At 41.0% G+C, this 27664-nt stretch overlaps 2 protein-coding genes and 1 non-coding gene across 4 annotated transcripts in view; 1 reads left to right on the plus strand and 2 right to left on the minus strand.

The window, feature by feature from the left end:
• The first annotated feature begins 267 nt into the window (after positions 1 to 267).
• On the plus strand, positions 268 to 23791 carry vash2 (vasohibin 2). Its single transcript, XM_041063949.1, has 9 exons — positions 268 to 962; positions 1783 to 2222; positions 7432 to 7520; positions 7748 to 7804; positions 9266 to 9340; positions 13190 to 13427; positions 13515 to 13658; positions 16087 to 16205; positions 19564 to 23791. Exons 2-9 carry the CDS (start codon positions 1902 to 1904, stop codon positions 19631 to 19633), a joined length of 1113 nt encoding a protein of 370 aa, XP_040919883.1. The 5' UTR covers positions 268 to 962; positions 1783 to 1901; the 3' UTR covers positions 19634 to 23791.
• Positions 10465 to 10537, minus strand: trnat-ugu. The gene has a single exon. It is a non-coding gene; the product is annotated as a tRNA-Thr (tRNA).
• Positions 20367 to 27664, minus strand: part of angel2 (angel homolog 2 (Drosophila)) — a 39409-nt gene continuing 32111 nt past the window's right edge. The window contains exons 9-10 of one of the 2 annotated variants that reach the window (XR_005896440.1): positions 22488 to 22596; positions 20367 to 20501 (exon numbers count right to left, since the gene is read on the minus strand). The gene's annotated coding sequence lies outside the window, so the exon portion shown is untranslated. Of the gene's footprint in view, positions 20502 to 21979; positions 22087 to 22487; positions 22597 to 27664 lie in introns of those variants that run through there. The other variant, XR_005896441.1, reaches the window with a different exon arrangement.

Consider the following 27664-nt stretch of genomic DNA (forward strand, 5'->3'; position numbering starts at 1 on the left):
TAACCTTGTCAAGCACCTGAAACTGTACAAATGTGCAAAATCAACAGCTGCAGCGAGGGGCAGAAAATCCCATTTGTTGCAGAAATATCACTTGTTGACGCCTTCGTCCATCAAATTTCACCAATCAGAGAGCGCCGTAACTTCCAAATATGGTAGCGCCCGCTCTCCGGCCCGCCCCTCTTTGTTGGCTAGACCAATGAGAAGCCGCAGAATGTTGGTGGGTGCCGGGGATACCAGCAACGGACATATACAGGAGAACAGTCGGTAGCGAGTAGGACCGTTTTATTCCTAGTGATTTAATCATGTGAGGGGACTGAAGAAGCCTTTTGTTATCAACATGAAGTCGGATTTTCTGAAGAGGTAGTTGATACCGAGGCGCCGTGCAGGGTGCTGACGGGGAGGAATGCACCGAGCAGGTCATTTTCCCGGACTAGGGTGGTGGGAGGCAACGGCCCCCGCAGTGTTGTGAGACTGAAGCTAGAAGAGCGGTCTTAGCTAGCTAGCAAAAACAGCAGGACTTCCGGATGGGATTTTCAAAATGAAAAAGGCTCCCAGGAGAACTGGATTTGTTTGGTGTGAATTACAGAGACAATGCTCTTACTGATGCACATAAAACCATCTCAGACGAAGAAGTGCGGGACTCATAAGTTTGCGGCAACGATTCGTTACTCGTAATCTTAAAATACGCAAGATTGACAAACGTACCGTTTTTACTTTGAAGTGGAGCTTATCATATTTCCTCCCCAACGGCCGCTAGCTCTCTGTAACTTGACGTATACAAGAAGGGGTGAAGTTACAAAGCCTCCAACCAAAACAAGACTTTAGAGCCTGTGGTGGACAACGACGCTTTGTTATGAATGGGACCTACCTCGTCTCACTGTGTGTTTTTCGACTCAAATGCCGTTTAAACCGACGGGCCCGCCGTTTGTCTGAAAGCCGGTGGAGCCCCGGTGGAAAATACGGTACGGTTAGTTTGATAAAGATTAAATATTTCAGCACTCGAACGAAAAATCATGTATCGATATGAACTTGTGCCCATGGGAACTTACTCATTTGAGTGTTTGCAAGACGTTTTCATTCTGCAACATGGCGTTGGTTTTGTATATGATGTTAAAAGAAAATAGCAGGTCTTGGACACAGCTGAATGAGTTTAAATTTTCGGTTGTTCAGGTTTTTTTTTTGGTATCACTAGGATTCACACGGTGTCACGCATTTCTTTGATTTGATAATAATCTCTCTGAACTCTATGGCGCATTTTACACATTAAGTTCCCTTTTCTACTTGTGTGATACCTAATGTTGATTTAATATGATTTGGCTATCAATCAAGATTCTACTGTAGGGTGCTCTGTTAGTCATGTTGGACCCATGGTTTCTTTATTCAGTTTTAGATTTTGCTGTCATGTTTATGTGTTTTTCTTACATTTGTAGTTTTCTGATGAAATAAATCACCTTTGGTCGACTGTTGCTACACTGGGGAGGATTTTTCCTCCCTATGGGGATTTGTTTTCATGTACTCCAGGCCTCATACTCTGCCGTAGCACCATCATTCCTCTTCCAAAATAGGAAAGGCACAGATCTTTGGGTGTACCAGCTAGGCTGGAAGTACCTTATAAAAACACGTCAAGTGTACCTTCATGGAAACATTGTAGTACAGAAATTTACTTGTACAGCAGAGATTTCAAAATGTTTATGAATATTTTTGCTGTGTTGCAGGTCTGATTTGAGGATGCAAAAAGTGTTCTGTTAAGTCTGAAGTTTTGGTGATTTCTTTCCTTGCCAGGTTTTCCGTTGAAGATCAAAATGTACCGTTCGACACTGACAAACGAGGAGAAGCTTTCGTAGCTGGAGGAGGATTTCCTTCCCTGACTTTTCCTCCTCCTCTTGGCCCTCCCGGGATCAATGACCGGACCCAACTCCCCAAGCCGAACCGGCACCTCCCCGGCCAAGCTGAGCAGGCATGGCCGGTCAAAGAGCACCAGCTCACACTGTCTCCTCCGCTGCAGCACCCAGGAGGAATCCTCTGCCTCTCCCCCTAATAACAGTTCCCGGTCCCCTGGGGAAGAAGAGGAGAAGGATGGAGGAGTTCTCTTCTATGTTAACCGGACGGGTTTTCCCATTGAAAGCATCACTTGGGAGAGGATGTGGTCCCATGTGGCCGCTGTGCACCCTGAGGGCCAAGAGATGGTGGACAGGATACGAAACGCTGCATACCTTCCCAAGGTAAGCTGCCTGTGACCACTTTATCATTCACTTCCTTTAACCAAAGTTTACAACATTTTATCCTGGTTGGTTCGTTTCAGCCTGTTGTTTACTGCTGTTTATCTTTGTTATGAAGTCTGTCTGAGTTTAGCAAAAAATGATTTCCATTTAAGGAGCATGCAATCATTCGGTTTAGTTAAAAACATGAAAAATCAACACAACTGGTCATGTGAGGTGTTCACATGATGGCAGCAACACATTATAGGTTCATGGAAGTGCAGTGTGTGTTAATGGACTCTTTATGAAGGGCTTCCTCATGGAGGCCTCTGGGGTTCCCTGTGGCTGTTGTATTATGATGGAATCCATAGGTCTCTACATTTTTAGAGCGCTGGAATTAGTGCTGCTGTGACAAGATAGGATTAATGGGTGGAGGAGCTCAGGTTTCTTCCTGGAGGCAGCCTAAAGAGTAGACGCCCACTGTACGATGGGACTGGTTTCCATTGTGTTTGAGTTGTGTATTTAGAATATAAATGTTGGCAGGTCTCATTGTGGCCTTGTTGGGAGACAGCTGCTGCTCTGTTCTTCCTCTGTGTGTTTTGACCTTATAAGACATGTAGGTGATATTTGCTGATATTTTCTGCACAGTGTTTCTTTACATAACCATGTGATTATTTCTGCTGTCACTTAGTTCTGTATTCAATTATCAAAATCCTGATTTTTTTCATTTCATGTTATCACATTCAATATTAATAACCCAAGAGTTACCTTTGGATGTTGTCTGTCCTCCTGGTGTGTGCAGTGTTCCGACACTGAGGAAAGTGCGATTGTGATATAGGTCATAGTGTCAGATGATGTGAGTCAGTGTAAGATGTAATCACTGTCTGTGAAGCAGTGTGAGTGTGTGTGTGTGTGTGTGTGTTTGCAGTTACATGGCTTAGGTGTCAGTGTTAACCTGTTTTCTCGCTCTCTTCCACAAATACACACTGTCACAGGTGTACACTCAAACTCACACACAGGAATGCATCACATTACCATGACAACGAGTGTGCTAAATTGGGTCACCATACCTGTCAGATGATGTTAATTCTGCTTTTTGGGTTTGTCACGGTGTGTGTGACTCCTGACTCACACACATGAGAAGTACATACATCGCTGTGCTATCAGGCAAAAACACCAGCTGCTTGTTCCAGCCTCCTAAATCTGAAGATTTGCTCTATATTTCTCAGATTTTTGCAGTTGTATATTTTTTTGGGCAGTTTATGGAACAAAACAGGACTCATAGCTCATAGCTCTCTGATCAGTTATTTGGGTGAATGCTTGTTGTGTTTCAGGCTGAGGAGGAGGGAATCTGCTTCTTGTTTAGCTCTACTAATTGGCCATGTGGTCATTAGTGGCCCAGTTGGCTGTCAGTGCCAAGGTCCCATGCTGTTGTTCTGGACAGGAGGACGAGAGGAGAACCTGTGCACACAGACAAAAACTTCACATTCAGAGTGTTCTCATATGAGCCTCCTGAATGTATTGTTTTTAGAGGCCTCTGGCCACAGGTCATAATGGTCTCAATCAGATTTAGCATTTCAGTAGCTCAGGAGTATCACTGTAAAGTTAGAGCCAGCTGTAACCGTGGAAGCATTTTAAGTGAGAGAGTTAAATTCTATCATTAAATCTGTAAAAATGGCATTAAATGATGTTGTTTTGTTTAGAATTGCTTTGCGAGGACACTGCTAGATACGGTTTGGGAGCTGTGTGCATGTAAATAGGGTGTTTGTTGGTTTAGAGTCCAGTATTGTTGTATTGTTGACATGCAACCTGACTCTGGGTTGTGTGTGAGTTTGAAAGCAGGTGGTTACCACAGATACAGTCGCAGATCCAGTGATCCAGATGGTTTAACTGTGCCTTTCAGCAAGGGAGGGGGGAGGAGAGGAGGAGTAACTTTCTTATCGAGACAAACTGTGATATGAGAAACAGTCCAGACCAAAAATGTCAGAATTCAGTGGCTACAAATCAAATCAGAAAGTACACACAGGTAGCCTTTACACAGTAGAGGTCTGTGTTACTGTCATTACATGTTGCCACTCTCCATGCCCTCATTAACAGAATAGAAGCCCTGGCACAGGGACCAAATAATCCCTCTGATACAATCTGGGTAGTGGATAATCTCTGAATACCAACTGGACTACCTAAAGGACTTTTTCCCGGGAAACAAAACTGGCTAGAACTCGTCTAAGCAAAGATCTCTGTCAAAGCTCTGTGAGCACAACTAGAAAAGCAATTCTTTTAATTCAAGGTCTGAAATATAGATGATTGGAAGTGGAGAGGATTTGCAAAACCAAGGCTAGTGTCCTTTCATTATAATATGATAATAACCTGGGACTTTCACTAAATGTTTTAATTTGAAATAAAACATTAGAATGTCCCATACTAGATTGGATGGATATGTCTTGTGGTAACAGTTAAGTAGATACTAGATGTGTTGTCACTAAAGAAGTAGGATAGAAGTTATTTTTCATTTCATATTCCATTGTAGTCCCAGTGTTCTGGAGTGAAATGTTTCTGTTCAAGCTGTGACAGTAGGATTTTATTTTGGAGGGCATTAACAGATTACACTGAAACTAGGCTTTTTTTTAACATTTGCAACAGTAAAATGAGCTCAACAACACACAGTGACAAGAAAGCAGCAGGAAGTGCCACAGCTGTACGACAGATGTGAGAAAATGTTGTAATTATATGGGTTATTTCGTCGATGTGACCTTTCGTTACCTCAGTCAGGGTCCAGATTAAGGCAGGGCTGCAGAGGCAGAAGTTTGTGTCATTTTGGATAATTCGGGATACAGATGGCATGTTTCGGATTGGATGCTGATACTTATGGACGCCTGCCAACATGGATTAGTTTAGGCAGATGTGTTCTTAGGCAAAGTATTACAGACTACGACCTTAATCTTCACGAAGGTGTTCTTTAGTGTGATTACTCCCACAGTAGATGCAAGCCACAGCTGAGCATTACTGAATTAGGATAAGTCCTCAGGCTGACACCATCTTTTATACAATCAAATCAAAGGGATTATTACAAGAAACAGGAAGTTTCATTTGTTTCTCAGGTGTCTCTCTCACCGCACAGACACACACACGCACACACACACAAAAGGGAAGAGAAAGAAGAGAAAGAAGGGCATTCCTCGGGATGTCCTGCTCTAAAGATATCGTGACAGCAGGAAGTATGATCTGTCTCTCTCTCCACCTCCATCTTACTTTGTTGTTTCCATTTTTAATACACACAGAACAAACGTGACATAGGACATTTACACCCAGCAGAAGGTGCTGAAGCTGGGCAGCTGATGCCAGCCTGCCCCCTGGTTCTGTAGTGGAGAGCTGGTGGGATACACAAAATAGAACTATGTAAAATAAAAAAAAACATGGGAAGCATGAAGTGATGAGGAGGGAGGATCAAAAAAAGAGTCAATGAGGGGGAAGAGATAAGAGTGAGAAGGGAAAAGGAAGGAGAAACAAAAAGGAAGGTTTGAGATAACAGTAAAGGGAAAGGAGAAATGGCAGAGGATGAAGAGAGGAAGGAGAGGAGAAGATAGCAGAAGAGGAGTGGGCTAACAACAGGAAGGGAGGTAGAGCCAGATTGCCAGTTGTCACTGATGCTGATGAGAGCTGCTCTAAGCCATTTTTGTGGCTGGTGGAAGCTCAGATGCTGCTGTTGTGATTAAATGCTTCATTAAAAGTTACGCATTTTCTCATTCCAGTTTCGTTCTGTTGTAAACGGGGCTGTGGTTGTGTTTTAAATGTGTTGCAAAACGTGAATTGCTAACTTCATCTCAGTGCATTTAAAATTGAGCCTTTTTGCATGAGGTTCTGAACTGAGTGTGACTGCAGCAGCAGCTCTAACTGACATTCCTCTGTAGCAGAGAGAAGAGGATGATAAAAGTGAGGGATCACCACTCATCTCACTCCCTGACCCAGCAGAAAGCAGCTTTACAGTGTGTGTGGACCTGTGTGTGTATATCTGTGTGTGTGTGTGTGTATTATGCCTTAGTGAGGATTTCACTACATGAAAGATTATATGGCAGTAAAATCTGCTGTTCACTGGTCTTGGTTGGTTAGCAGAGTGGGTTTTATTTATGGCTGTTGACTGGTTAGATAAGTAGAAGTGTGATCATTGGGCTGATTGTTTTACTTTCACTCAGTGATGACTGATAGGTTCACTGGTTGGTCTGTTGTCTGGACTGAAGACTGACTGTGTGGTTGATTGGCTAAACAACTGCTTTAATGGCTGAGGAATTAGTTGAATGCCTGATGTGCTAACTGCATGGCTGACAGCAGATGAACTTCCACATAAGGTTCTCATTGTGAGTTTTATGTTCAGTGTTTGTGTGAATGTGTGTGAGGTTGTATAAAAAGTCGAAGATTGTGCCACAATCAGTAAATGGCTTATTGAAATAAATACATCTGAGTAGATCATGTGTCCCAGTTTTAGATTAGGACGCCAGTGGTTTTGCGAAACAAACCTGTAACAGGGCTCGCCCTCCGTGTTGTCCTGTTGACTTCCTCTTCAGCTCGCTTTTCGTGCTGTAAATAAACACTGAAGCAAGATCCCACAGGAAATGATAGGGCTGCTGCTATGGTTTACACTTCCTGTACAGAACACAGGCTGCCTGTGTGTCAGAGGAAGTGTTGGTTTGTGTTTCAGTCTGACTCACTCTCTGTTGCTGTGGTCATGTCCTTTCATGAAGCCACATCTGTGGCCCCCCCGTCCTCTCTGACATGGTTCTTGTTGAGGTGAGGCAGCAGTGTGGTTTCTTTCCACAGTGTGGGTGCAAGCCCAGCGGCCTGAGGTGGTGCCAGGGTTAGTGACTGGCCTGTCGTGTCATTCTTCTTTTTATCATATTATTTCCTGTGGCTACCCACGGCTGTCTAATACTGATAAATACACCGGGTTTGTTTCTCTTGTTTTTTACACAGAATGTTATTCATTCAACTGCAACCACCATTACAATTAGTGGTAGCAGTGGTGATAGTAGCGATAGAAATAACTGCAGACACAACAATTCCTGGTGGGTTGGAAAGACTGGTGACTTGTACCACTCTCAGTCTTGGCTGCATGAATTCAGGTCTGCAGCTTTAAATTAATGCTGTATGAAAAATTAACCAGTGAAGTCAGGAAAATAATCGCAGGAAATAATGTGTAAAACCTCTAACACCGTCTCTTTGTCTCTGTCTTTTTCTCCAGCATCCTGTCCCCTCAGTCCCAACCTTCAAGCCGTCCATGTCGGTCCCCGACTGGCTGGTGGCCATCCAGAACTACATGAAGGCTCTGCAGTATCCTTTTAACACACATAACCTGGCAGCACATGTTGCCATGACAACAAATTTCATGATGACAGCTACACCTGCCAGGTGAAGTGAGTTCTGTTTGCGTCTCATCAGTATTGACATTTCTATAGGCCTTTAAAGAATTATCGAGCCACCAGCTTCAGCAGCCCTGCATCAGTAGTGGAGGGACAGATCTACAACAATGATTCTGTTGTCCTTAACAGTTCTGTCAGATACAACCACACAGGAACCCAGTTCTTTGAAATCAAGAAGAGCCGTCCATTGTGTGGGTAAGTGGGCTGAAACTCTGAAAATGACACGTAATCGTTTAATCTTATTATTTTTACTTGCATTAATGTGCTGTGTAAATACATCAGCTCACAAACAGTGATAACAGTGTAAGCCTGGGTTACTGTGAACCATGTAAATACTTTAATACTTTAATTTAATCAAGTTAGTTGAGTAATCTGGTTACTCCCAGTAATCAGGTTATAATGTGAATGTAGTGATTGAAGACATTTTCTAATCATCTTATTGAGGAGATCTTGATCTAATCAAGGTAAAAATCCCAGCAGCTGAGGTTTTACTTTTATTTTGATTAGTAGTAATATTTGAGACCATCAGCCTCTGACCTCTCTGTAGAGGATGGGAAGAGAAAAGAGATCCCACCTACAGAGAACAGCAAAGCCTCACAACAGTACAATAACAAATGTGCTCACTCAAGAAGTAAGCACCATGTCATGAACTGACCCTTCACACTGAGTGATAGCACCATGTGCCGTAGACTAAATAACACTAGTAAAACAAGTCTCGTGGATTTGATTTGAATGGATTATGATTTTCTCATCCTCCAGAAGCCATTTGAAAATCTAACAGCATTTATGTATTTACCAAAGTTTCTGTTCGGTCAGACGTCTGAAGGCAGGTCGCCAGCCAGCTGACTAACTGTAGTGAGTCGATTCCTCTGTCACAGCATTTTACATTACTTTTCTGAGCTCTTCATCTGTGAATCCTGAAGCTGTGATCCTTGGTTGTTGGACAGATACGGTTCATTTTTGCAGTAAAGACGTTAGGAGTCGATACGAGCTTTCAGAAAGTCCTGCAGGTTAAACTGGGCTAACAAAACACTTTCAGGGCTGAGTAACTCTGACAGACTCACTGTAGACTGACTTGATAACACTTGCTAGCCTAGCAACAGTACGGCCACAAAACAACCCAAATCATGTGTTAACACATAACAGGAAATGTCTAGTCCTTCCCACTATGCTGAAAGTTCTCAGCATAGTTTATTCTGTGTATGAAAAGCACTGAAGCATTTTGTTTTGTCCTTTGTTTGATTTCCAGTATTTTCAAGTCGCTAAATGAACATCTTCATGAAACGTCCATGTTTAAATCCTGATGTAGTTATAGTTTTCCCACGAATTTTAAAATGGATGTACTTAAATATAAAAATAAATAATTCTATCTCTGTGTCTGTTCTCCCTCTCCTTCTCTTTCTCCCCTTCCTCTCCTTGTTCTCCTCCATCCTCCTCTTGTTCTTCCTCCTTCTTGTTGTCACTTGTTCCGTGTTCTTCTCTTCTTCTCTTCTTCTCTTCCTATTCCTTTCCCCTCTGGTCCGTCCCCCCTGCTGCTGCTCCTCTCTTCCTCTCCCTTCGTACCACTTCTCCTTCACCTCTTCTTCCTCATCCCCGCCTCCCACTGTCACTCATCCTCTCCCTTCCCCTTTCTCTTCTTCCTGCCTCCTCCTCCAGGTTAATGGAGACTGCAAGAGAGATGATCAGGGAGTCTTTGCCAATCAAATGCCTCGAAGCCGTCATCTTGGGAATGTATCCTTTCCACTCAAGCGCACACACACACACAAACACACACACACAAGGCCAAAAGGGTGTTTTGTTATCGGTGGGTGAAATCAATGAGACACGTTGCTCTAATGTCCCAGTGCCCCCCCCACCCCACCACCACCACTGCCATCCTTTTCAGCGCTTACTGATCTGTGTTGCCTGGCAACAAGCCCACTTCAGAGTTTAACCCTCCACCGTACATGTACACACAGTCGCAAGCTTAGTATCATCCTCCAGAGCTTATATTTTAAAGCTGCAGTGTGTAGTTTTTGCAACAGCTTTGCATAACAATAGATCTGATTTGTCTACAAAGACCCTTTTAACAAATCAGTGGTTGTGTTTAGTCATTATATTTTGATATGGAGACACTGTGGCCTCAGGCTTCTTCCTCCCATAACATCTTCCACACAACCACACATCTTGTGTGGATGCAAACTGTACGTTTACCTGTTAAATTTCACATAGTTGTTCTCCCGTAGTGTCTTGATCTGACCTCCAGGCTCTGATGTGACAACATGCAAACGTATTTTATGACATATTTATGGAGTAATCAGTTGTAAGAATAGCCATTATTCGATCGGGTATCCTTAGATCACAGTTTAAAAAAATAAAATGCCTTTATTTTTCTTTACTAAGCTCTGTCCAAATATAATCACCCACAGTACAGGATATAAAGGAGCTAGTATGTGGTATAAACAGTGTGGTGTAACAGTTTTTGGAGGATTTTTGCACATCAACAGATGAAAGATTTTTCTGTCTTTCTATGAGCGGATGATCTGGTTTCACATGTGCTAGTTTCACAGTGGCTTTTCTCCCCCCGGGCTGTCAGGGTGACAGCTGACAGTGACTTTAATTGAGACTGGCTTTAGCCTCTCTCCTCCCTGAGATGGAGGGAAAGTGAGAAAGTCACAAGAGCTCAAGAGAAAAATGAAATGAAGGTGAAAGCAAGAAGGGACACGAGAGTCTGAGTGAGAAAAAGGAATGAAGTGAAAAGAGACAAGTGTGTGCCCTTTAGACTGCCTCACACTGTCATTGGGGGACGGTGGCTGTTTGTGTGGTCTCGCCTTTCAGTGTGACCTGAGGTCATCCAGGCTGAAAAAAAAGGAATCAGGCCCCAGCGAGAATTGAACTCGCGACCCCTGGTTTACAAGACCAGTGCTCTAACCTCTGAGCTATGAGGCCTTACCTGTATGCCAAGGTGAATGACTGACCTTTTAAATATTGACAGCAGTGGTGGACACACCCTTCTCATGTAGTCGGTATTGTTGAGATGTGACCTAACCAGTTAACTCTGACTTGCTGTCTGCATTCCTGCTCTGAGCCCTAGAGTCAGTTTGAAATATCCAAAAACACATTGTCAAATATTAAATACTATGACCAGTAACACCTCCCCCATTTAATTAGAATATCAAATTAAATTTCAACCTGGATCACTTAAATCTCAATTTGATTTCAAGTCACAATACAATCCAAAATTATTTTTTAAATCATGTTAGCACCAAACAACTAAGATTCCCCCCCTAAAAACAGTTTGCCATTAATAATAAAGAGTAAAGATAGTGGGAGGAGAAGATAAGAGACAAGCAGAAAGAAATCAAAGGCAGAAGAGCAAAGGGCAGAGGGGCGATGAATAGCAACTGTTGTTATAGCTTGTGGCAGTTGGAGCTGTCTGTGTGTTTGTCTGTCTTCAGTGTGTCCTCTGCTGCTGGTTCCTTTCCTTCCCTGTTAGCAGTGATCTGAATTCTCTCCAGGATATTCAGGGTTTATCTTGGGTCATGCCAGCTCTCTGTGCAGGTCTGTGTGCTGACTGTGTGCGTGTTTGACTCTGTGTGTCTTACTGTGTTTACGAATACATCAGCAGTACAAAGCAGACTCATGTTGAATAATAATCATAGTACTGACTTATTTCTCAAAATAAAGCAATAGAATGCTACTGAGAAATAATTTGAGTATATAGGTGCCAAACCAGACCATACAGCCAAATGTGTGTGAACTCCTGACAATTACACCCAGATGTGGTTACTGAAAATCTCATCTGAAAACCTTGGCACTTTCTCATATTCAGGCAGAACGGCATTAGTGAGGTCAGCTACTGATACCAGGCTTGGATGTGGCTGAGCTAAGGGCTCTGTACAGAACCTGTGGATCTGGCTTTGTGCACGGGTGTATTGTCATGTTGAAATAGGAAAGGGTCTTCCTCAGACTGCTGCCACACAGTTGGAAGCACAGTATTTATTGTTAAATATATCGTTGTGCATTGTTGAGCTAAGATTTACCTTAATGGAAATTAAGTGTCTCAGTTCAGACCAGAAGAAGAACCCCATACTTGTGTACACATACCTTTAGCCATAACTGAAGACCATTCCCCAAGCTGCTACTGAAGTAATTCAGAGTCTGTAGTTTGCATATGGTGAAGAAGAGGAAAGCATGTGACTCTAAAAAAAAAGAGAGAAATAAAAAGACACCGTACATAAAGAGGATTTTATGCCTTTTCCAGTATTTTCTTATCTTGAATCTTGCTGCTTTGAAATTTAGAGAGGAAGGGAATGTAGAGAGAAACTCGAGGAAGAGAGGGGAAGGGCGGGTGGGTGAGAAAGACACAGCGGTATGGGGGGAAGGAACAGAGCTGGAGAGAGTGAATTTGAAAATCCATTGGATTAGCTCTGCATTGTATCCACAGATAAGGGTTTCTCACTTACCTCAGAACAGAACGGGGACATCAGGCATTTGAATGATGATGATGTAGCATTAAAACGCGTCTGGGAGACAGAGGACGTGACCTCAACTCGAAGACTTACTGTGTGTGAGACAGTGACCGTTGCTCTTGTATTCACAAGCTACGTTAAAACTGACGACACTCATAGTGGTTTCTATGGCAACCGCCTCTGCTGACAGAGGGTAGGAGAGAGAGAGAGAGAGCTTCTGTTAGCGGTGTCACATGTCCTCCATCACAGGAAGTGAGTCTGTTCAATGAACCGTTCATGAGAGAGGAACACCAGGGCGTGTTGCATGTCTGCAGACTCTGTGTACTGTCTCCATGTTTCTGTTACTCTGATGAACTGATGCAGCCTGTACCTCACATAGCTCTGTGGTGTCAGCTGTAGGTGGAGGAGCTCCACCTCAAGCTCCTGTCGTTATTGTTTATCAGTACCTACAGCAGTCAGACTGCTGAGGTGACAGACAGGCGCTCTGGCCAATGACAGGCCTCCGTGGACTGAGCAGAGCAGATGGTTGGCTGCTGGCCAATGAAGAGACTGTCCAGATCTTTATGTGATGTGTTGCACATATTGCTGTGATTGGATCAGTGTCAGTGTTAAAGCTGTGCAGACCTCACTGAGTCATTAATCATTTTTTGTTTTTCTGAAAGAAAATCAGATAGATGGAAAGGAGAAGGGGGGATGAGAAGCAGGTCAAAGGTCAAAAGGTGCATTTTAATCCACCTGAGGGATGTCAGTAGCAGATGAGGTCACCAAACACACACACACACTATTTCTCTCTTTGTTCTTCTTGTTAAATAAGAGAAGAACACAACAGTGAATCAGAAGGATTCAGTCAGACAGGAGGAGGCAGTCTGAGACCCATTGTTTATCCTGTGGCCTTTTCATTCTCCTGGCCTTCTGAGAGTCAGACTGAAGCAGAGTTCACATGACTCAAGCTTCTGTGTTGTCTGTGTGTTTTTTCTCAGGTTTGTAGTCTAAAGTGCAGCTCGAGTGTCTCTTGTTCAGTTCAACAAACAAATCCAGCCTTAAAGCATGAAATTTGTAAAAATACATTTCAAACAGCACCAAAAGAAAAAGCCTGTAGCTCCTTCCTTAACCGCAGTGTGTTGACCAGCTATCTGACCAACGGCCTGACATCTCTTGAGCGTTTCCCCATCAGCTTTAAGACCCAGTTTTCAGGCCACTGTTTCCACCACGTTGTGCTGGGCGTCTACTGCAACGGTCGCTATGGATCGCTGGGCATGAGCCGCCGCCAGGATCTGATGGACAAACCGTTGACCCACCGCACACTGGGAGAACTGGTGGCTGAGTTTGAGAGCTCCTACAAGAGATACCAGCACACTCTGAAGAAGGTAAGAGCAGGGAGGAAGATGAGGATAGAGATGGGCTATGGATGTATCCGTAAAGGTGTGTTTAAACATATCCTCTGCTTCTCCCAGGTGAAGATCGGCCTGTATGTGCCTCATGACCCCCACGTCTTCCAGCCAATCGAATGGAAGCATTTGGTGCTGAATGCTGCCAGACTGGGAGCTCAGGAGATGAGGAAGGAGCTGGAGAAACATGGTCGGGACATGAGGATGAAGGTACATCTGAAATGAAAATATACTGAGGACAAAAATATCTCAGTATGTACAAAAGGTGTCAGTGAAATACAAGTTAAATTCCCCTGATAGACAACAGCATCCATTTATGAGCCTCAGAGTAGTTTTGTGTATGAGAGCAAGTAAATGTGCAGCCTGAAGCAGGAAAAGAAAATTGGCACCATGCAGCCAGCAGCATGAGAAAAAACTGGCTGCTCACGAAACCTCAATATAAATCAACCAGGATGGGAAAAAAAACAGCGGAGGGTGAAAATGGAAGTGGCCAATTCCAAACAGAGGCACGAAAGAAAAAACAGGTCTTAGTGGTTTTACTAAAGGAGTGTTTATCTGGCAGAATGCAAAACAAACATGTTGTTTCATAGTTGAACAAATTGTTTCCTTGAAAAGACCAAAATGTCTCACAAAATCAGATCAAGTGGACCTAACGTGGCCTTTGTAAAGAGTGAATTTCAGGTCCAAACTGAATTTTACAAACTGACTTAATGTGTTGTGCCGCATTTCATCTTCTTCATCTTCTTCTTCTTTTGATTTATGTGTCACCTTCAGTGTTGTTAGCCTTGATGTAGCCAGTCTCATTCTTAATCTCTGTGCCTCTGTCTTGACGACAGAGAGAGATTTAAAGCTGAAGTCTCAACAGCAGGTTGTCTTGTGTTGTTAGGATCCTGGTGACCAGACTTATCAGAAATACATCTCTTTTCTTTGAAAGTGAACAAAGGAAACACCTTTAATACATTTTTCCAAGTGACCAGAGATGAATGTTGTTTCCGTTGGGATGAACATGGAATCTGAACTGTCAGGAATTATTGGGGGCATGATGGGAAAGGAAGGAGTGTGTATATGTGTGTGAGGAAGAGAGAGCGACACAGAGAAGTGGGTTGTCTGAGGTTAAATGTTTTATGAGTCCCCTTAGGTTTTATTTGTAATTTTCATTGGGTTTATTTTAATTTAATTTTTTCATTTTTGCATATTTCTGCTCCACGTGCACTTCCATGAAGGAATGCGATGTGTGAGTCTGTGTGTTTGTGATTGTGTGTGAGATGCCAGATGTTGGACAGTGGTTCAGTATATGGACTACACTGCATGTCAGCAAGATGTAGGTCAGCGAGTTTGCAGCTGTCACACACGCAAATGCTATCATACACACATGCACATGTACATGCATGTATGTGCAAACACAGACACACACGCAGTCAGACTCCGGTCAGCTGTGCAGTGGTTTGTGAGGCTTTGTCGTAATCTCTTCTGTTCTCCAGAGAATGTGAATTTATTATAAATAGACTTCAGTGTGTGTGTGTGTGCGTGCGTGCGTGTGTGTGCGCGCGCTCATGTGCTGCTGTCTTCATAAGGACCCAGTGTGTGAGTTTGGACAGTGAAGGCATTTTTGGATAGTGAGGTCATTGTTTGTCTGTCTGAGGACTTGTTTTTAGGATTAAGGGTAGAATTAGGTTTCTGAGGTTATGGTTAGTGTCTGTGGAATGCAATACAGAATGTCAGCAGCGGTCCTCACAAGTGGAGACTTCAAATGTGAGTTTGGAATGTGAAGAACTCCCAGTAATTTGTTGCTAGATGACTGCGCGGACAAGTAGATATAAAATTTCACAGTTTCACAGAGCTAAAAATGGCTGCAGGACATGTGAGGTAGCAAACACATGCACACACACACTGACCCATATATCTATCAGAACCACATGATAAACATGAGCAGCTGTGAAACATCAGCCACTTCCTGGCTTTTGCTTTGTCCAGGAAAACTTCCATGTTCATCCTGCAGTTTTTAAATTGCTGTTTTACACACATAAGCGCAAACTCATGAAATGTCTCATTTGTAGTTTTTTTCTGCACCATTCATCTGTCAGTTTTTTTTTTAGTTTTAGTGAGAGATTAACAAAGAAAAGTATCACACACACAAACACACACTCAGACGGATTGTGTTCCTGTAGCCTCATTCATCACGGTTACACTTTCTGCCCTGAAGCTGAAAAGCAGCAGTGGTTGTTGGCATCTTACAAGCCAAGTTCCTGTACACTGAAACGCCCAAAGACGTTCAGTAGTTCTTTATGAATGAGAGGCAGGGTGTAAATTGGAAACCAGCATGTGTTCTGTGCTAAAGTTTAACTGTGTGTGACTCTGAAGTTTAACTCTTCAGCATGTTGTCAAACATGTGGCTAATAACATTAATGATGGCTGCATTCCATTTAGGTGCATCAGAGCTGTGTTGTACATGCTTTAAATATTGTTTTGTGTACTTGCTTTACCTACTGTCACAAATCAAAATGTGTGCAGTTGATAATTGTCTGTTGAGTGCGTTTGCATTACATAGAGTGGTTTAATTCATGGTTCATGTCAGAAACAGTTTAAAGTGGCACTGTGTAGACCTGTCCTTGATTTGTTGTTTTTCTTTTTTTATTAGATCCTGAAATCTTCCAGCGCCCAGTCACCAATCAAAGAGCGGAGCCGGGGAAAATCCTTATCACCACGGCGACGACAGAGCAGTCCCCAGCGACGCTTCACACACCGCAGAGACAAATCGTAAGTGTTTTCCACAGCGTGTCTGCTTGTGCCTCAGGACAGGAAGCTTGGAGCAGATGATGCGTGTGTTGGTGTGTGGTCTCATTTCTAATGAGATTTTTTTACACTGAACAAGGTCTCCACACCTACCAGTGATCTGACCAGTGATCTGACCAGTGATCTGACCAGTGATCTGACCAGTGATCTGACCAGTGCTGGTGTTTACCAGACCTTGTGCAGTGCTTCCTTCCTTCCTTCCTTCCTTCCTTCCTCCTTTCTCCTCTTATGACTCAGCTCTTCAGGTCAAGGAGAGTTTAGACTTAGAGTGAAAACATTGTTCTGACATTTTGTTGGCAACAAACCCCCAGTGTGTGTGTGTGTGTGTGTGTGTGTGTGTGTGTGTGTGTGTGTGTGTGTGTGTGTGTGTGTGTGTGTGTGTGTGTGTGTGCATCTTTGTTGCCGACAGCTCAGCATCATCACTGTGTAGACGAGTCCTTGTTCTGTTCAGCTGACATGGCTCTGCCATCGTGTGTGTGTGTGTCTGTGTGTGTGTGTGTCTGTGTGTAACACCAACAGTCAGCAGCAGAGCTCCTCTCTTCCTGTCAGAGATGCAGGATGTAAGGCCACGTATGCTGCAAGTAAAACAGTAATCCTTATGTAGAATAGAAGGACACGACTAAAGATCTTGTTTGACTTTTTTAGGAGCTGCTCTTTGATGTTTGGCATTAATACAGTTTTACTTCTCATTTAAACGCGTTAAAGTCCTGGAAAGTGAAAGACTTTCAATGTTCACATGACATTTTTATTGCTAACTTTATTATTGTCCAATGTAATTAATGTAGTAATCAGACGGGATAAGAAAATGAACGGATGGAATTGTTTCAGTGTTAGCAGCCCTTAAAAACAAGGTGACTCACCACTCCAATTCAATGGCAGGGAAACTTTCTCACACACACACACACAGGATGCTGAGTGTGTTAGTATGTGCTGGCAGCTGTGTGGTGGGATGTAACACAATCTGACTTAGAGAACAGCTGCGGCCCAGCCGTACTGCAGCGTCACCACAAACACACACACTGCACCAGAATTAGGGACAGTCCCAGCGCTGCCATTCGACGTGGCACTGTGATGACCTTTCTTATGAGGAGCCTTAGCATGTGTAACTGTCTCTAATTATTCAGATGTGTGTGTTTGTGTTTGAAGAATCAGAGTTCACATCTCAGTTATTTAATATAAAATCTTGTCCACTGCTACAATTCTGCTGCACAAAACATTGAATACTTTGATAGGCATTATAGTCATAGATAATGTAGCTTCAATCAAATAATTTGGTCCACGATTCAAAGATCAATCCTAGGATGTAAGGAGAGTTAAGTTTTTTAACTAGTTTAAGTCAAGTCATTGAATTTTACATCAGGGCCTCATTAAGAACCTGCTCACTCCATTTAACCAACATGCCCCCTGGTGTTTGGTAATGGTGATCTCCACGCTCTGTTTATCACAGCAGCCGTAGTCGAGCAGAATTCCTGTGCCTGTGCAAGAAGAGGCAGAGTTATCTGTAAAGTTCATTTTAACAACAAGGCACTTCAAAAAGTTTTACATAAGACAGAAACATAAGAGAAATACAAAGCAATCTAACAATACTCACATATATATGAAGTCGATCATGTCATATACGAGTGAGTATACTGTAAATAGTAAAAACAGAACTAATTGTGCAGAATAGAGGTTTGTGGTGTTTTAATGATTTCGATGGAGGAGGTGAAAGCAGCTAAAACCTGTTATCACACTGATTTCTCTTCTTAAATCTATAGACACCACAGATTCGCAGCTGCATGTAAACAGAAGCACGAGTCAGTTCTGTGTTTTCTTTTTCTTATTAGTGTTAAATCTGTTTCTTTCCCTTCAGGATTCAGTGGAAGTCATTGTTATTTTAATCTTCTTAGAAAGCAGTTGTTTGATCAGTTCAGAGAAACAGTGTAAGTGATCAGGAGAACAGCAGATCAGCACATTACCACTTCAAACCACTTGAATGTGGTACTTAAAAAGCTATTACTGTTATCAACAGAGCTCTTAACAACATGTTGCCACTTTAAATAGACGACTCCAGCAGAGAGTGTAATAATCTGCTGCTGGTTTAAACAGCTGAGATCACAGACACTTGAACGGCACAGGGTTATTTTAGCAACGCTTCAGGAGCCTGTTACCAGCACAGCTAAAACCTGAGATGCTTTTTAAAAAGAACAACTTTAAAACAGAAGATGCATCTGGAAATAACATTCAGATAGATTTTAAAACTTCATTTCTGTAAGTTTCCACCTCAGGTTTCAGCTTTCAGCTGAGAGGAGACGAGCAAAGAGAAAATAAAACACTAGGAAGGAAGTAAAGAATGAGAAATGAGAGAGAGAGACTGGAAAATGACAAACAGCAAAAAGAGAAGTGAAGAGGACAAGGATAAGAAGAGTAGAGTATGAGTAGGGAAGGCAAGACGAGAAAATAAATAAGGGGGGAGAAAAAGGGAAAAATAGCAGGAGGAGAAAAGAAAAGGTAGAGAGGGAGACGGGGGGGGGGGGGCAACATGGAGAGGAGGAGGAATAAAAAGGCTGTCAGCTTCATATTGACTTTAACAAATTCTCCTTGATGTGTCAGAGAGAGAGAGAGAGCTTGAAAGATTCCTCCTCAGCAGAAATCACTGAGGAAAATGAAGGACAGAATAAAGAAAGGAGTGAGGGAGAAGAAGAAAGAGCAGACTGAGGATTAAATCTGACGACGTCCTGGGTTTTCTAACCTCTGAATCTCATTTTACACCTTCATGTCTGTTGCTTTCATCCTGCTCTTTTCTTTCCTTTAAAAATGCGCACTGCTGAAAACTAGAGGGCGGTTTTGTTTATGTCCAACATTTGTCAACAAATTGCATCGTGCACGTCCTCACAAATAAACAGGATACAAGGAGAAGTTTCTGTTTTAGGAAACATTTGTGTGAAAGTCCATTGTTAATCCTGAAAACACTGTTGATGCCTGTGTACACTAATTTGGTGTCTTCATCATCATGTCGCTCAGTGATTTGCTACCTAATTAACCGAGGACATTTGAAACAGGCTGTTTTTTCCTCCTCCTCCTCTGTCCATCCTCACCCTTCACCTGTTTCTGAGTCTTTAATCCTTTTTCTGTGAAATGCTTTTTATCTGTTTATTCTGCAGAAATAATTTAAAATTATCATTTAAATCATTGACAGAAATATAATTAGTAATTTGATAATGTGTAACTGTTTAAGTCATTTTCTTAGCAATAAAAATGCTAAACAGTTTGGAGCAGTTACCTGGACTGTGTGCTGTCGGTGTGCAGCGAGTGACCAGCGGGTTTATCTGCTGTCTTTCAGGCCGGCCTCGGTGGAGAGGAAACCCCCGGAGCTCAGCACTCTCAACGATGGCTACCAGATCCGCATCTGATGCTCTCCCTCCACCTCCCAGACATGTTCGGCCGTCCCACATCCGTCCAAACGTCTCAGCCAGCCACCAGCAGGAGAAGTCACTACAGCACGGACTCAAACAAGGTGGATGATGAACACACAAAAAATATGTTACAAGAGCTTTTCTGAGCTTTAACAGGAAAAACTTCTTTAAAGCTGAGACATTCTGGTCTGGCGTCTATACTTCGAGGTGTTTATCTGTTTAGTATCCATGGATCCATGACAGTGTCAACACACGGCCTGAGAATGGCTGCTTCTTTTTTTTTTTTTTCTAACCGACACATTTCAGTCATGTAGCTGAAACACTTCACCTCTGATGTCGGATACGTTCAGATGAAGTGATCAGTTTATTTCTAGATTTCCAACATTTCAGTCAAATGGTGATAAGAAATCTGCGGCGGAGAGCCGTCGTGTCCTGACAACATGTGACCCCCTCAGAGACCATGTGTCGTAGAGAAGAGCTAGAACAGGAGCAGTTATTACTATTACTATTACTACTATTACTATATAGCAGTGACAATGCTATTTGTATTTCCACTACAAATAGGTGAAGGTGTTTACCCTCAATTAGCACAAAACACAGCTGAGAAAAATCTGAACTTATTGGTGGTGTAAAATGAGAAGTTATCATAGTTCCTCTGCTGAGAATTTGGACAGTTAATATGTTTTGTGGCGGTGACTTTACAGGTTTTCATTTTGTCAGTTCACCGACATGGCAGTGTTCACCTGGAGGCTACAGGGAGACAAAGGCAGCATGAGATCAGAAGGAAACAGGAGATTGACAGGTGTAGCTGTTACCTCACTGATCCTCACATACCTGCGTAACCACTGCAGCCCATTGGTTTCACCTTTAAGAAAAAGAAGAAATGTTCAGAAGTTACGTTTTAGTTACACTGACTTTGCCAAAACCTTGCCAAACCAACAGCAGTTTAAATAAGATGACTAAGTAGACTTCTATATGCAGATGCTATTGATCAGTGGACGAGTTTCGAATAAGGAGAGGACGTTCAATGAAGAATGCAGGGAAAACAAAGAGGCAGAGTCGATGGAGTGGAAAGGGGGAGGATAAAACAGAGGAAGAAGAGGAGAGGGGGAGAAGAGTGAGGAGAGGATTCACTGCAGAAGATCAGAGAACGATCGTTAGAGCACTGCGGCAAACCTCTGTCTCTCATTCCCGCTTCTTCTGCCCTCTGTTGACACATAACTGAATATATAACCACGGCTCTGTTTCCATCCAACGTCAGAGAGAAACTCTGCAGACTCTTCTCTTCTCTTGAACTAGAAGTTATTGTTCTTTGGTGTTTACAGCCAGTGGTCACAGCAGTCAGTGCTTTAAAGAAACACAAAACAGTACTGTAACAAGAAATAAGTGGTGGCTGAAACACTGTTCATTCAAAGTCCATATCATTATTTATTTAGCACACTGATTCCTGTTATGTGTATTTGGAAGGGAAAGCATCAGGTGTTGGATGGAAAACAAGCCGTAGGTTAAGCTGCAGGATGGTTTACGTGTGGAGTAGTCACACTGAAAAATGACTACACCAACGTTACTAAACTTCCACAAACAGTCTAGATCAGAGCCTGAGAGTCGGGACCAGGAAGAATCTGAGGGGTCACCACTGATTAAAGGGATGAGAAAGAAAATCAAAGCTGTGGAGGTTAAAGGTGGTGAGGGCCGTGGGGTCAGGATCCTCTGAACAGCTCTAACTGTTGGTCACAAAATGATTGAGATTTGTCATGTTTTAATCTCTGATGAGACAAAGGACACGGCTGCAAGTCTGCAACACGAGGGGTGAAAAACGTCAAAGTGTTTGTGTTAAAGGACTTTTTCAATCAGTAAATCATATTTTCATTTCAGTGCAGGAGACAAATGAGAGTCAGGAAACTGGAAGTTCCCAGAGCGGCTCGATCGATCGTCCTTCCGCTCTGTGAAGCTTCAGTACCAAGTGACCTATGAGAGTCTATTCAGTACTGTATCCTCTGTTTTGTGCTCGTATGCATGATGTATCATGAGGATTGTCCAAAAATCAAATCAAGCCTAAATGTGATTGTTTTTTGGATTCTCCTGTTGAGGCCTTCGATGAATCACAGCTAAGAAGCTTGAAATCTCACGTGTCCAGTATGATACTCATAGATGATTTCAGCCATTTCAACCACCAGTAAACACATGCAAATCCGAAAATACCACATATCACAGCCAGAGATAAATCAGTATTCAGTTCCTATCACTGTACAGATGCTGTTAGGTGTCAGTGCATCTACGTTTATTTGTGTTTGTTAAATCCACAGAATGTGAAGTTTTATACCTTCAGTCTGAGAACTGTAGAAGTCAGTTTAGAAGTACAGCCACCGTGCTCGGCTGCTGGTCTCTGACCTGCTCTGTTCACAGAATTATGGGGCTAGATGCTTTGCTCAGGGGCATCTTTAGTGGAGCTAATGGGAAAAGAAAATAAATCCATGATTTAAAAAAGGCTAGCGCTTGGCTACTTAGAACTGAATTGGCGATACAACTATTTGCCTTTGAGATACTTAAAAAAAAAAAATAAAAAAAACTGACTTGTGTAGTTTTCATCTGAAGGATTAACATGGAAGAAGATTGTCTTTTCCAAAACCAGGCATGAAGATTATCTTTGTTCAGTAAAGCTGCATCAGGCAATTTAAGATTTTTAGTTTTGGTAAAAATAAAATCCACGGGACACCGTTAATGGGAAGGGGAACTGGGTTTACTTGAAGCCAATTTGTGATTCAAACTGATGTGAAGGGTCTGTTTTTATAAATGCTGCCTGTTGTAGCTTTAACTTTAGCTCTAACAGAGTGAAGATGATCTTACATACCTGTTCAGGAGTCTGTGTCCAGATTATTTTCATCTGATTGTTCTGTCACTTTTCTTTGAATGTGTCACGGTGTCTTCTCACTCACAGAACCAGTGTGTTTTGTTGCCAACTGAAATGTACAAACATTTTATATGAGCTTTTTGGATAAACAATAAGCTATGCACACGCTGTGTTGGAGAGCAGACTGTGACAAAACAAAAAAAAACAAAAAAAACTAAAATCTTTGTCTTCCACAGTTCGAATGATGGTGGAAGGTGTTTATGGCTCAGTCTACACAAAAACAAACCACATTTTCAACCACGTGTACAGAAACATCTCTTGGTCATTTACAATAATTCTACTCGCCAAGTATGACCAGGTCCCCTCAGCAGCTTTCCTTCAGAGTATAAAACACAAAACCTACAGCTTCCTCTCTGTGTAGATCCAGCCTGAGCCATTATCACTGATTCAAGGTGCTGTGAGAAAAAGCAGAATATTTATACATATTTCTGTTGTTCGGCCAGCAGTGGACCAGAGCACAACCCAGAGAGAGAGATCTGACAGTCACATCTCCAACTCTGGCACAAACCAACCAGCTCAACATGTTAATATTTGTATTGAAAGTTATGTGTTGATACTTTCTACAGGCTCAATGTTTGGTAGCATTAAAAAAAAAAAAAAAAAGCACAGTGCTGCTTTGCTTTTTTGAGTATTAAGTCCTTTTTCTCACTGGAGAACAAAAACATAGAAATGATGCATTTTCATACTGAAGAAGCAGCGGATCTCAGAGTGAATTTTTCAGCAATGGCAAACACTTATTTTCTGACTGACATTCGTGTATTTTTGGATCTAAACAAATGGAGATTCAGCGGTTACTAAGGGCCTAAAGTTCACTAATCTCTCTCGATGCACAAATAACCACAAAGACTTTGGGTTCAAAGACAAAACTCACAGCTGCAGTTCTGGGGTTTTCACCCAACAACAAAGACAAACTACCTGACTGCTCAGTGCGGATGCAGAAACTGCCAGGCCGTGACTGGAGTCGCAGAGGACATTAAGACATCAGCCTGAAAACATGACACTCAATGTAGCAACTGAGATCTGTTGTTATGTCAGTTTGCAATAGAGACTTCTGTGCTTGATAGTTTATCTTATTGAATGTTTCCTTTTTTGTTTGTATTGTTTTTTTTGTTGTTGTTTTTTTTATTTTAAAGATTATCTTTGGAGTTTTGCGTTCTAAAATCTGTTATATCAGGACATTTGGGTTCGATTCACTGATTGTACACTATGATTTTGAATGAGAAGCATTTGTTAAAAATGAAAAAGAAAAGAACACCTTGTATCTGTAGCAGGTGTTTTTTTTTTGTTTTTGTTTTTTTGAGGGCCTTTGTTTCCAAAGTGCTGAACCACATTTAAATCAGAGATTAATATGACAACTTTTACGTGGACACAAATTTGGAGACAAAGATCTTAAATTTCTGCTTTGGTGTGCCACAGCAGCTGTTTCTGCAGTATGACTTTATGATATTAGTGTTAAAATGTTAAATAAATTCTTTAGCCTATAAAAAATACTGTCTGACTTAATGACCAAACAAGGTTGTTAATCAGTGGAATCCAAAAGTGCCCTGTGGCAAATGATAACAAATTAAATAATACTATTAATAATCATTTTTTTTGCTGGACAAAAAAAAAAAAAAACTTTACACATTGTATTGATGCACTGTGGCTGCTGAATTCACAAAAAAAGTTTTCCTTCTGCTAAAGCTAAACCACATTCAGAGCAACATATCCAGACACTATTTGAAATTTTAAAAAATTGATGAATTGTGTCTATGTGAAGCTTCCAGTGCCTCTGCAGAGCTGATTTAATCAGATTGGAACATCTTTATTTAATTTGGGATTTTGTGTTTTTGCTGTGTGTTGTCTGGAGGAGTTGCCCGTGTGTGTATTTGCCACTGAACAGTTACAGCTTTTTCTTTGAAAGGTGTCATTCACAGCTGTTCCCTGCTTGGTTTGTTTTCTTGTTCAGCACATTCTGCAGTTCTGTGACAGATGTAGTTTTGTTTCCCTTCCTCTTTCCTGTTCTGCAAATATTGTGTGTTACAAACTTTAAAAAGCAGACAGATCTGCTCTGCGCTGTGGGGAACAAAGGGACAGTCAGCCTTCTATCAAACTCTTGAGAAATTCAGAGTGATGTGTTTGCGGCGCTCAGCTGGAATTGAACCCACAACCACTGTGACAGTGTTCGACTCACAGGAGCCAACTTATCAGAGTGATGAACAGACACAGAGCCGGCTAACACACACTCTAAAATCATTATTACTATTATTATTATTATTATTATTATTTTTATTGAGCACTGTTGAGTCTGTCCAAGTTTCCTGTGTGAGAAAACGGTGTGGTTTTGTATTCCTGTGGAGATCTATAGTAGGAGGAGATGTGATCCTCGGTCGATATGATTATTATAACTCTCCTACTGTTACAGTATCAGTATCTGACAGCAGCTGTTTTTATCAACAACTGTAGCAGCATGTTTTCTTTTAATAAATGATCTATGTTTTTAACTCTGTGTCTCATGCTGATGTATGAGAGTTTTTTGAGTAGTTTGGAACAACAGATTTTTCAAGAACTTATCACTGAGGAGTTTCATCGGCTCAAAATAGGGTCAAAAAGATTTTGAGCTTGTCAAGTGATGTTCACAAATCATTGCAGAGTTTGTAGTTGTACATCAACCTTTGTGAACATGTAAAGTAAATCTGCTGTTTTTGTGAACATGCACACAGATTCAAAGAAGAACACTGCGCGTAAAACTCACTGTGTGTGACCGTGAAGTTACAAGAACGAATTTGACCCCGTCTTAACACCTGAATCTGATTGGACAATGACAATCCACAAAGAGTCCAATCAGGGGGCAGAATGTTGCATCCCCAAAAAGCATAGTAGATTGGTGAGAAGATGGCCGACTACGCAGGCTCTTTCGTGGCCCAGGGGTGTTTAATTAATAAATCCCATGATGCTGCAGCAGATATTGCTGTGTGTAAAAAAAAAATCCACCGTCTGCCATTTAGAAAATCTACTACACCTTTCAGTACCTGCAACACGGTCACAAACTGAGTTTTTGTTTGTTTTGGTTTTACGAATACAAATCTTTCTGAAATGTGTACAGCCTTTGGCAGATTTATTTGACAGGTTTACAAAGGTTGATTTAAAATAATAAACACCACTGTACAAGCTCAAAACTGTTATCTGGCTGTAGGTAAATGTTGCTCTGTGGAAATTTTTTTTTTTCGCAGAATAAATTATCAAGAGCTGTTTAAGCCGTACAATTAATTTAACCCAGCTGGCCAAGTTTTAGAATCTGACCTAATCATCTGCATCTGCAAATTTTTGGCACATTTTTAAATTATTTATTTTCACCTCAAAATGTCATAAAAAACGTCATAATATAGTAAGGCGTTTTTTTCGGCCAAAAAAAGTCAACAATTTTTTTGACCTCAAAATGTCATAAAAAATGTCATAGTATAGTAAGGCGTCAAAATCGGCCAAAAAAAGTCAAACATTTTTTTGACCTCAAAATGTCATAAAAAACGTCATAGTATAGTAAGGCGTCAAAATCGGCCAAAAAAAGTCAAAAAATTTTTTGACCTCAAAATGTCATAAAAAACGTCATAGTATAGTAAGGCGTTTTTTTCGGCCAAAAAAAGTCAAAATTTTTTTTGACCTCAAAATGTCATAAAAAACGTCATAGTATAGTAAGGCGTTTTTTTCGGACAAAAAAAGTCAAAAATTTTTTTGACCTCAAAATGTCATAAAAAACGTCATAGTATAGTAAGGCGTTTTTTTCGGCCAAAAAAAGTCAAAATTTTTTTTGACCTCAAAATGTCATAAAAAACGTCATAGTATAGTAAGGCGTTTTTTTTCGGACAAAAAAAGTCAAAAAATTTTTTGACCTCAAAATGTAATAAAAAACGTCATAGTATAGTAAGTCGTCAAAATCGGCCAAAAAAAGTCAAAATTTTTTTTGACCTCAAAATGTCATAAAAAACGTCATAGTATAGTAAGGCGTTTTTTTCGGCCAAAAAAAGTCAAAAAATTTTTTGACCTCAAAATGTCATAAAAAACGTCATAGTATAGTAAGGCGTCAAAATCGGCCAAAAAAAGTCAATTTTTTTTTTGACCTCAAAATGTCATAAAAAACGTCATAGTATAGTAAGGCGTTTTTTTCGGACAAAAAAAGTCAAAATTTTTTTTGACCTCAAAATGTCATAAAACACGTCATAGTATAGTAAGGCGTCAAAATCGGCCAAAAAAAGTCAAAAATTTTTTTGACCTCAAAATGTCATAAAAAACGTCATAGTATAGTAAGGCGTTTTTTTCGGACAAAAAAAGTCAAAATTTTTTTTGACCTCAAAATGTCATAAAAAACGTCATAGTATAGTAAGGCGTTTTTTTCGGACAAAAAAAGTCAAAATTTTTTTTGACCTCAAAATGTCATAAAAAACGTCATAGTATAGTAAGGCGTCAAAATCGGCCAAAAAAAGTCAAAAAAAATTTTGACCTCAAAATGTCATAAAAAACGTCATAGTATAGTAAGGCGTTTTTTTCGGACAAAAAAAGTCAAAAAATTTTTTGACCTCAAAATGTCATAAAAAACGTCATAGTATAGTAAGGCGTTTTTTTCGGACAAAAAAAGTCAAAAAATTTTTTGACCTCAAAATGTCATAAAAAACGTCATAGTATAGTAAGGCGTTTTTTTCGGACAAAAAAAGTCAAATTTTTTTTTTGACCTCAAAATGTCATAAAAAACGTCATAGTATAGTAAGGCGTTTTTTTCGGCCAAAAAAAGTCAAAAATTTTTTTGACCTCAAAATGTCATAAAAAACGTCATAGTATAGTAAGGCGTCAAAATCGGCCAAAAAAAGTCAAAAAAATTTTTGACCTCAAAATGTCATAAAAAACGTCATAGTATAGTAAGGCGTTTTTTTCGGACAAAAAAAGTCAATTTTTTTTTTGACCTCAAAATGTCATAAAAAACGTCATAGTATAGTAAGGCGTTTTTTTCGGCCAAAAAAAGTCAAAAAATTTTTTTGACCTCAAAATGTCATAAAAAACGTCATAGTATAGTAAGGCGTTTTTTTCGGACAAAAAAAGTCAAAATTTTTTTTGACCTCAAAATGTCATAAAACACGTCATAGTAT

The sequence above is a fragment of the Toxotes jaculatrix genome, chromosome 19 (genome assembly GCF_017976425.1).
Source record: "Toxotes jaculatrix isolate fToxJac2 chromosome 19, fToxJac2.pri, whole genome shotgun sequence".
Lineage (NCBI taxonomy): Eukaryota > Metazoa > Chordata > Actinopteri > Toxotidae > Toxotes > Toxotes jaculatrix.

Coding starts and splice junctions, on each gene's coding strand:
- vash2 (XM_041063949.1), top strand. CDS start 1,902: ATGACCGGACCCAACTCCCCAAGCCGAACCGGCACCTCCCCGGCCAAG. Junction 7,521..7,747: donor AACTACATGAAGGCTCTGCA/GTATCCTTTTAA, acceptor CAGTTCTGTCAG/ATACAACCACACAGGAACCC. Junction 13,428..13,514: donor ACCAGCACACTCTGAAGAAG/GTAAGAGCAGGG, acceptor TGCTTCTCCCAG/GTGAAGATCGGCCTGTATGT.